General features: G+C 37.3%; 1 protein-coding gene across 1 annotated transcript; it reads left to right on the top strand.

The window, feature by feature from the left end:
* The first annotated feature begins 224 nt into the window (after window positions 1-224).
* On the top strand, window positions 225-9,259 carry zgc:110410 (uncharacterized protein LOC553618 homolog). The gene is made up of 10 exons (XM_036592549.1): window positions 225-326; window positions 665-881; window positions 1,326-1,404; window positions 2,135-2,188; window positions 3,571-3,661; window positions 3,756-3,793; window positions 4,562-4,649; window positions 8,572-8,661; window positions 8,749-8,796; window positions 8,929-9,259. Exons 2-10 carry the CDS (start codon window positions 671-673, stop codon window positions 9,076-9,078), a joined length of 849 nt encoding a protein of 282 aa, XP_036448442.1. The 5' UTR covers window positions 225-326; window positions 665-670; the 3' UTR covers window positions 9,079-9,259.
* Window positions 9,260-10,093: the final 834 nt, after the last annotated feature.

Here is a 10,093-nt window from a genome sequence, read left to right as displayed (position 1 = left end):
CATCTGCGCTAGCCTACAGGTCAAAGCAACGTTACCTCAGAAATAGCCTGCAAAACAAAATACCCCAAATAAGTTCAATGTTGTTTAATTAATACATTTCATACATTTATTAGTGTTATGATTCAGTTATTACAGCCTGTAGCCTATTTATAGTCGCTTTAACAAACGTCATTGTACAGTCACAGTTAGTCAGATGAGTATTAGAGATATTGATTGGCTACAATAGCATAGCTGGTGTCTCCCTGGGAACGTAGCGGACAAGAGTAGACTTTGCCCTGCATGAAGCTTTTCAGGAAGTAGACCTGCGTTGGAGCCCAGAGTAAGAGGTAAGGTGGGCGTTCTGATGTCAATTAAGCTAAAAGTCTTCATAAATATATGTAAAAGAAAGTAACATAAAACTTTTAGATTAGGCTGTGTCTCACTAAGATGATACACAGAAATCAGAAGAAGAGTGGGCTAGTTTTTTAATGTATGTGGGGGCTACTGTGTATTTGTAACAGAAATCTGTAGGATTGTTTTCATGAAATAAACATAGAACAGGTCTTATGTATTATTAGTATTATCCTTCCTAATTCATTTTCTATTATTTGGTTTCATAAACCACTATCGACACCCCATTATCAAAATGATATTAACTTTTCCTCTGCATTGCTTACTTCCACAGACTTACATGGAGAGACCAGCAGTGGCCAGTAGTGAACAGCTCCCTCCTCCCTACAACCCCTCTTGCCCTCCACATTACCCCCCTGGAGCAGGAAACAAGACTGAGGATGTGGTCATCCCTCCGGCCAGCAACATTGAAATGCTGGATGGTGCTCCCCCGGAGTACACCCAAACCTTTGAGGATGTTAACTGCTTCTCAGAAGCTTCTATTCGAAGAGGTTAGCTGATCTGTGTGAAATACACTTTTAACAAATAAAGTTTCCACTAAAGAACCCCAAAGAACCTTCTAGTGGTTGTATTTTTTTTTAAAGAACTCATTTGAATCCACTCAAACTGAAAGGTTCTTTAGGGAAACAAAAGTGGTTATTATATGGCATTGCTCCAAAGAACCCCTTTTTTATCACTTGCCATATAAAATTACATTTATCCCCTACTTTTAAAGCTGTGGGAAAATATTTGTACCTTTTCACAGTACCTTTTCAGTGAACAGTTAGGTGTGTGATTATTTGAACTAATGTACAATGAAGTCAATGGGCTTACAAAGTCCACTGTTATTCAATAAGATGGTGCTATTAGCAGTAATACAGGTTCACTACAAATCTTTATTTAAGGCTTCATTCTTAGTCTCAGTTGTTGGCTACAGTTTCTGTATCTATTGGCAGGTTTTGTGAGAAAGGTGTACTTGACTCTTGTGGTACAGTTACTGATAACTGTTGGAATCATTTGTGCCTTCCTCTACTGGTGAGTAACAATCTTATCGTCACATATCTGGTTAATCATTTCAGCATATATGAATAATTACATTGTACCAGGGAGAGGTTTGTGGTTATGCGACATGAAGTTCTCTGTGCGTGGGCTATTGATATCAACCAATCAGATATTCACACTCTTCAATCCCAGGCTAATCATTCAGTTATGAATGTCAACCTAAATTATCACGAATCATCATACCCCACCATTTAAAAAGCTAAATGTATTTTTTTCTTTGAACAAAGATTAGTGACTTCTGGCTGTTTCTGTTCTGATTTTCTGATTTTTGATTACATCACCATGCACCAGTGAGTGGGGACAAATATTAACCAATAACATCATGTTTCACATCTTCCCACCATCCCTACCTATAATCAAGTTAGAATGCTCAGCTAGCTACCCTCTCATAAATACCTCATGGTATGGAAGGAAAATGCATTGTGATTTTCAATTTTTGTATGTAAGTAGTTAAAATATGTAGGTAGTTAAAAGAGTGAGGACTCAAAATTAAGGGGGCCTTAAGGGGTTAACCATGATCCGGAATCTGTGTCAGTAAGTTCATAATGAAGAAGTTAAAAATGTGATCCTAGATCAGGACTCCTACTCTGAGAAGCTTTGTGAATTTGGGCCCAGGTCTTTCATTTTCATTCTTTAGATATTAAAATTGGCAAAAGAATTTCAATGTCACAGTTACAATGTCATTTTTGTCTCCTCTTCATAGGGAGACCCTGAGAACCTGGACAAGACGCACCTCATGGTTCACCTACACAATGATGTAATTCTTCTAAAATGCTCTGTCATGTAACTTAAGTGAGCTTACATACAGTCACTTTATTAGAAACTCCTACCTTGTACTTCCAAACACTGATCACTTTATGAACTCCACCTACCTTAAAGCTCCACTATATAGGTGTACAGTTAAAGCACAAATGAGCACTGTAGCTCATATTTTGTCATCTGTTAGCCGCTGTCCACTCCTTTCGTCATCGGTCAAATTGTGCATTAACAGATGACCTACAGTCTCTAAAAGTGTTTTTCTACTGTACAAAGTACTGGAATCTTTGGCACAAAAAAAACGAAACTGTGTTTTTTCAGTTGGCTATCAGCCCAGATAGAACCCGGAAGATTAATTGATTATTGGTACCTGCTTAAAATTGGTTTGAGACCTAATGGTAATCAACCAATGACAATTTGCAGTGCAGTACATCACTTCATGGAAGCCAGTAAGTTTAACTAACTAGCAAGCAAGTTAGGGGAGCATACATATGTTGCAAAGGCCCTATGTTCCCAGAGATCTGTGTTCCCTCAGCTCATTATATGATACAGTATGCCTCAATATGATACATTTAGTAAACATATAAAAGGGCACCGAAGGGTTACAGTCTTGGCTTCACCAAAGATAATACAGAGAACAGTGAGGAACTTTTTCCTAGGCTAAACTAGCCTAAATGAGAAAATTTGCTAGATAAGCAAACTTTGTCATGCAAACTATTTCAGAGAATTCAGAGTAAAGAACATATACTTTTAACTGTTCTGTCTGGTGTTTTGTTATTGGTAGTTCTAGCCCTTTGCTAGCTAACTAACAAGTTGGCCGAGTAAAGTATTAAACCTACATCAGCAAGAATTTATAATAGATTATAATATTATAATTTTAATACATTAAGCCCAGTTTGAAAGTGACAAATCAAATGTCATAGCAAGTAGTAGATGAAATCAGTAATAGCTGGGCAAGTTCTGCTCCTAGAGAACTTGAGGAATCATGATTGAGGTAACTTGAGGCTGAAACATGAGCCATTGGGAACATACAGTTGTTTCCTAGAGAATTTCAGTGAGGGACCATTTGACCCTGAGAACGTTGGGATGACCCAAAAGTTAGCTATTTAGCCAAATTAGATGCTTTAGAGTGATATGGAATTACAAAAATAGAAACTAAATCATTAACCTTGGTTATGATGGTTCCAGTTGTCTCTTAGGTGGAAAATGAACCAAACCATAACTTCTGTTGGTTTTTATTTGGGTTAGTTCTTGTTTTTGAATGTTAAGTGGAAGAACTAATTGTACACCTACATAGTGGGGCTATGGCGGGGGAGGTTTTCTGATACAGTGGTCAGTGAGTGTAGTTGAATTTCTAAAGCTGTGTGTGATTTCCTCACAAAGGGCTGTGACAATAGTTCTCATCATTGTGCTTTCTTGCTGTGGTGACATACGTCGGAAGGTTCCGTTGAACTTCATTTTCCTTGTGCTGTTTGTAAGTAGAACAGTTGAACTTCAATAGACTGCACTGAGAGCACAGTGATTGCATGCAGTACCTTGTGTTTTCTAACCAGTGCTACCCCCTACAGACTATTACAGAGGGTCTACTGCTTGGATCAGTTACAGTGTGAGTATACAAACCTTGAATGTTGCCTGATATCGATACCTATCTGACATTTTTTAACACAAAACTGTCTGTTACCCTACAATAAGGCACACATAGCCAACATTGTGGCTATTTTTTGTTTTTTCAGCTCAACTTTTTGACAAAAAAAAAACAAATATGTACAACATTAGACTGTTTAAAAGGACATTCCAGCCTAAAACTTAATATGTTATTTGAAATGTAATGTAATATTCTGTACTGCAGCTTCACATTCCTTAGCCCCGTCGGTTTGACAGAATTCACAATTTTTGTGTTTTAATCTCTCACTGCAATACCCAGCATGCATTAGGCATTAACCAAAAGAAATTCAAACAGCCCACCCACAAGTATCCTTCCCAAGGGCCCTTTTTTTAATTTTCAAAAGTTTCTCCCACCTTCAGTATACTTCATCAGAAGGTGTTTTCCTAATCTTTAAACCGGACAGTCTCACTCTAGAGACTTTTGTGGAACCAATGTAGGAGGCGAGTAGGCATGTTTATTATAGATATGGTAATGCTATAAAGTACTACTTAAATGCCCCTTTAAAACTATTTAGAAATTGTAATTCTACTACAATACTTATCTAGATAATCATTGTTCCTATGTTGGCATTAAGTTACATTTGTCTACTGAAGACTTTATTTTGCTTTACACTATGTAGTTCTACAAATGTTAGGTTCTTTCAGGCTTTACTTCATACCCCTGCATTTGCATTACTGAAAGCACTGAAGACCATCTGTTTGTTTTCAGGTTCTACAATGCGGAAGCAGTGCTGTGGGCAGTGGGGGCTACTGCCTTGGTGTCCCTTGCACTGAGTGTGTTTGCAATGCAATCTAAGGTCAGTGGCATGGTATTAAAGTTGATACAGTAGTACACTGTGGGAATACAGTGAAACTAATACAAACCCTGTGTTTAAAATCAAGTATTTTCGTAGTGTACTAACCACTTTTAGTGGAAGTATATTCACACTAGGAAATGCAACACAATGCAGAGTACTGGTACTACCCAGATGAATAAAACCACCAAAAAATGAAGTGTGGTGTAGTGTTTGCGCAAAACAGCCGTAGAGCTCCAGACATAGACCCATCAGAGAAATTTCAAACGCGAGTTAGATGTCACTGTCCTTGAATTACTGTATTTCAATGGGACATTATTTGTGTTGGACTATTTGTGATATGCAGCTAAAGAGTTCAAAATCAATTGAGCATATTATGTTACCGCTAGCTATAACCTAGGCACAGAGATGGGTAGTAAATGGTTACATTCAGAGGCGGATTTGGTGATTATGCAGCTCTATACAAAAGACAGGAATGGGGCCGCTAAAAAATATCTAGAAGTTAGTTGAGTCTCTGGGCTTCTGAGTGGTGCAGCTGTCTACAGTGCAAAAAAAGAAACTGAAAAAAGTTTAGTCAATATATCTAATATCTCTGATTTTGAGATTGTTGAAAGCATATTATAAGATAATTTAACTTATTTATAGACATTTGTACTTCAGTAATTATATTTAGTGAAATTATCTCACTGTCTTACAGTTTAAGAAAATGCTTGAAACAAGCAACATTGACAAGATTATTTTTACAGGTAATTATTAGTAACGTATTGCGAGTACATTTTTGAGAAAAGTAATTAGTAACTTGTAATGAATTACTTTTTTGAGTCACAAACTTTCTGTACTGATATAAGAAACTCAGTACTTAAGTAGTTTTTGGCCTGATACCTTTGTACTTTTACTCAATTTTTTGGAAAGAAGCCATTGTTTCACTGAAGTAACAGTACCTAAATACAAATACTTGGTGGATTTAGACTACTACATAGCCACTAGACAGTGAAGTACACAGTGTATAGTGTATATGAACTGTTAGAGCTAGTTTAGTCCATAAATGTGAAACCTTGATCAATAAACAAGAAAAAACAACTACATTAATAATGATAATTCTGCTAGAGCCCTCATTGTGTTTCTAATAATATGTTAGTGCTGACACTGGAGCACATAAAAGTTCTACATTAAACACGGCCATTTAAATAAACAGCCACACATTCAACTCTGTCTCCTCATTATTCACCACCATCACTGTAATATTTTATCTGATTTTATCTAAGTAGAGTTAGAAAAGAAAAATGTCTCAAAAGTGAAATGGCCATTTTGCATTATGAATAAATGTAGCTTAATTAAGCTAGTAGTGAACTATGCTGCCTGTCACAGTTACCTAAAAACAATAGAAACGGGCAGTGAAAACTGGGGTTGTCTTAAAGTTAACACAGAATTTAGGAAAATTAGGTTAGTTAGGATGCTCCTGTAATACTTAGTTAGTTTCCTTATTTGGAATTAGGATAAGGTTATGTTATTCCGTAATAGATACTGGCCTAAATTCCATCCTAACTGAAGTTGTTAAGGTGACTTAACAGATAAGATACGATATCGGAGTTAAGACATTGCTGTAATACAGCCCCAGGTTTCAATCTCTGCTCTTCAGTTGTGCAGTGTCATTAAATGAGCAACAACTGGGTGTGACAGATTAATGAGCACTAGCCATTTACAGAGATAAGTAGGATCAGCTGTCAATAGTTAGGGTCAGCCATGAATTAAAAATTTGTGTTTGGAAGCAGAGTTGGATGTATGAAATTCTCTGCCTAGAATAAGGAGTTTCTAGAGAGTTATTTTTGCATACTGCAGTATGATATTCTGATATTTAGATTACAGTTTGCAATCAGAAGAATGCTGTAGGAGTAGAGAAGCATAGTGTCAGATGTATCATGCAGTTGAGGCTGTGATGCAGTCAATGTACCAAGACATGTAGCAAGACTAGATCCAAAAAACAAATGTATCTCAGATAAATATTTTATAGTTTATAAGTCATCCCCACATTTGATTAGGTTATACCAGTAGTCATCAATGCATCTAACACCTAATACTGATGCATCTGACAAAGCCAATTAAGGACTTCTGAAGAAGTTAATGGAGTAAGTATGTCAGGTAGATGTCCAGGATCAGGGTTGATGACCACTGGGGTACAGAATACTGTGTGATATCAAAATCTTTCAAAATCTTTTCAACACCTTTGACAATGTGTGAACCTTTCATGATGAATGAACCATAGAAAATGACTCAAATGGTCAAAATTAAATGGCGTTAAATCTTGTTACATAAACATACATTAAAGTTAACGTTTTTCTGACAGTGATTATGTGTGACAGATATGATATTATGCTACACTGGTGTTAATAAAAAAAGGTGATGCTTTGGCAGCACTTTAAATCAGTGGTGCACAATCCTGGTGCTGAAGTACCCCTTTTTAGACTTTACCCTGCTCCCACCACACCTGATGCAACAATGAACTAATTAAAAGGCCCTTCCTGAGGTGATCTGGGTGTGTTGGAGCAGGGAGAACACTACAACATGCGGGGCAGTGGTACTTCAGGACCAGGACTGAGAGACACTGTCCTAAAGGAATATGGTCATGCCAGTGAAGCTGCCTTAAACTTAATATATAATTACAGCAGGGGGGAATCCTCGGGGCCTTCTAGGCCTGAAAAGGCCTGCTGATTTCTCTGAAATAAAAATACGTCTGTAATTGTTAGTTATTTTCTATTTAATATAATCATTATGCTTGTTGTACTTAAACTCTGCACATATTGTAGTAATACTGTAAGTAAGTTTTGGTTGGCAACAAAAGGGTTACATTTTTGAAAAGTCCAACAGAAAATGATCCCATCTGAATTTTCCTCCATTGTTGTATTAAGGTAGATACAGCCAAGTGAGCTCTCCCAATGGTTAGGACTTCAGAAGCTGATCTTAAGACCTAACATGTCAGATTAACCACTAATCCATAATTGGGAACTGACAGTGGAGTCAACCAATCATGTTTTAATTTACAATGGGTGGGAACAGTTTCTGAGAAAAAGTTTCACTCTAGACCTTCTGGAAGTCCGAGATACATCACTATGAGAGGCAGTCTAACCCAGTTTTCGTTCAGTTGCTGGAAATGGAAAACAGTAGTTCTAGGCATTTTACTGAACGGGCTACTGTAAAATGGCTACATGGTATTATTATTTCTACAAACTTTAAATAAAGGACAGGATGTGTGTTTTTTCTTGTTCTTGACATTTTTGGCCCAAGCCAATGGCCTAGTTCTAATATTTATGGTTTACCACTGAACTTCAGAATTACAGAAGTAGATATTCACAAGTCAGGAGGTTTATGTCAATTTAAAGTTACAAAATGGCCTAGTCAAGGTCAGACCAGCTTCCCTGGTACGACCTAACACAAACAGTTTATGCCTAGTGTCTTAATTTTACTTTTTTCTATGGAGGGAGTAAATGAGCTGGGCTATTCGGCTGCATTCAGTGCTGTTAAAGTTGTGTCAAATTTACAATGTCATCATACAGGCACCGCTTACATTGTGTTGTACCTTTTGCTTTTGGGTAGCCACTGAAGCCCAGAATCTCTGATAAAACCAGACTCTCAGGCATCATTTTAAGCTGAGAATCACTGAGAATCAATTTTTTGCTATCTACTGTTATTGAACGGTTTAGTGGGTCATGATCATTGGTTGGTGGGGTACTGCCCCATTAAATGACCCCCTGACATTGAGCCTGAGTGTAAAACTGTGCAAAATATGGCAAACATCAGACGGAGACAAATATTATATGCACATACATGTTTACACAGAGCTTATGCCAGCAATTAAACTTCTCAATATGAACTTCTCTAATATAAAAATGTATGTGCTCACTTATGTCCAAACTTTCTCTGCTTTTAGTGGGACTTCACCACAGCAAGTGGGTCCATTTGGGTAATATGCTGGACACTAGTCTCATTTGGGTTACTTTGTGCTATCATGAGGTCCCAGGTATGTAATATGATTGGCATGAATGAATCTGCCTTTCCATTCCGTTCTGCTTAGCTAACAAGCTATAATGTATTTTACCTTCAACAGTATCTCTACATTGTATACGCATCGCTGGCAACATTGGTCTTCTCTGTTGTAAGTGTTTGTCCATAGTTTTCCTGAAGTATTCCCATACTGCTAAATCAGATTGTATATACTGCATACTGACTGTCTGACTCAATAATGTGACATTCATCTTCAATCTTCTCTTTCTTTGTCTCTCTTTAGTACCTGGTGATAGACACACAGCTAATGCTGGGAGGGAAGCACAAATACAGCCTCGATCCGGAGGAGTACATTTTTGCCGCTCTGAATCTCTACCTTGATATTATCACCATTTTCCTGCTGATACTTCAGTTGATCGGGCTCAGTCGCTGATCTACCAAATGGAAAATTCATCGAAGGCCCTGTCCTGTGTTGCTGCACTCTGCAGCTTTGTGATTCTGTATTTATTTTTGCACCAATTTCTTCATGTTTGTATGATTGCAGATGTTGATATTGAAGTATCATGGAACTTTCAGTGTGATGTGAGCTTTGTAATACAGGTTCTTTAAATGAATTGTCATGTGCAGTTGTTTGAATGCCTTGTAATTGTGAACTCATGGGCAATGCATAGCTTCTACCTCACTCACTAATTAGAAGGTTAGGGGGTAGAGACTGACCACAAGTTGACCTATATATTGTATATTTTTATTATCAATTTTTCAAAATTATTACTAGGCAGTAGTCTTTAAACATAATGTCTGTATAAATATAAAGGATTGTTGAACTTGGAAGATGATCAGGAGACACAGCAAGTAATGCTATCAGTAAATTCACTGAAATTCCTTCCCCAGCTCAATTTTGTTTTTCTTATTGGGGGTTGGGGGGGGAGGGGGGGCTTTACTCCTAGAGGAAGTCCAGGATCCTCCCAAAGCACTCTCTCAAAAATTATGCAGAAATAATGTGCAGAAGTGTGTTCTCTCTAGAGGATGTTTTAACCTGTTTTTGCTTAGAAAATCAACAAAGCGTTTCATTTGCCTGGAAGCACTCAAACTTTTGCATACAACTATAAATTCACCTATTTAGCCTGCAGCAGACTAGCCCCACCTATGTTGAAGTTATAAATAGTGTTTCAACCCAGACTGCTTTTTGAATGAGGCACAATACAGACACAGTAACAAAAAAGTCTGTTTAATTCTAAGGAGATAAGGAGAGTTTGTAATATGGTCAAGTAAAATAAAATAATTTAATTTTATTCATTAAACCACACAAACATTACAGGTGTGTCGGGACCAAAGGCTGTCCCCTTCAACCCCACTTACACTAATAACTGTTTTCAGTCTAAGTTCTCAAAAGATGTCAAAAATGAAAGAGTCTTCAGATGCTGAGTTTGTGAAAGAGGGAAAAAGGA

This window comes from Colossoma macropomum, unplaced genomic scaffold (genome assembly GCF_904425465.1).
Source record: "Colossoma macropomum unplaced genomic scaffold, Colossoma_macropomum, whole genome shotgun sequence".
Taxonomy (NCBI): domain Eukaryota; kingdom Metazoa; phylum Chordata; class Actinopteri; order Characiformes; family Serrasalmidae; genus Colossoma; species Colossoma macropomum.
Note: the sequence above shows the minus strand (reverse complement) of the source record. Positions and strands in the feature narration are given on the sequence as shown.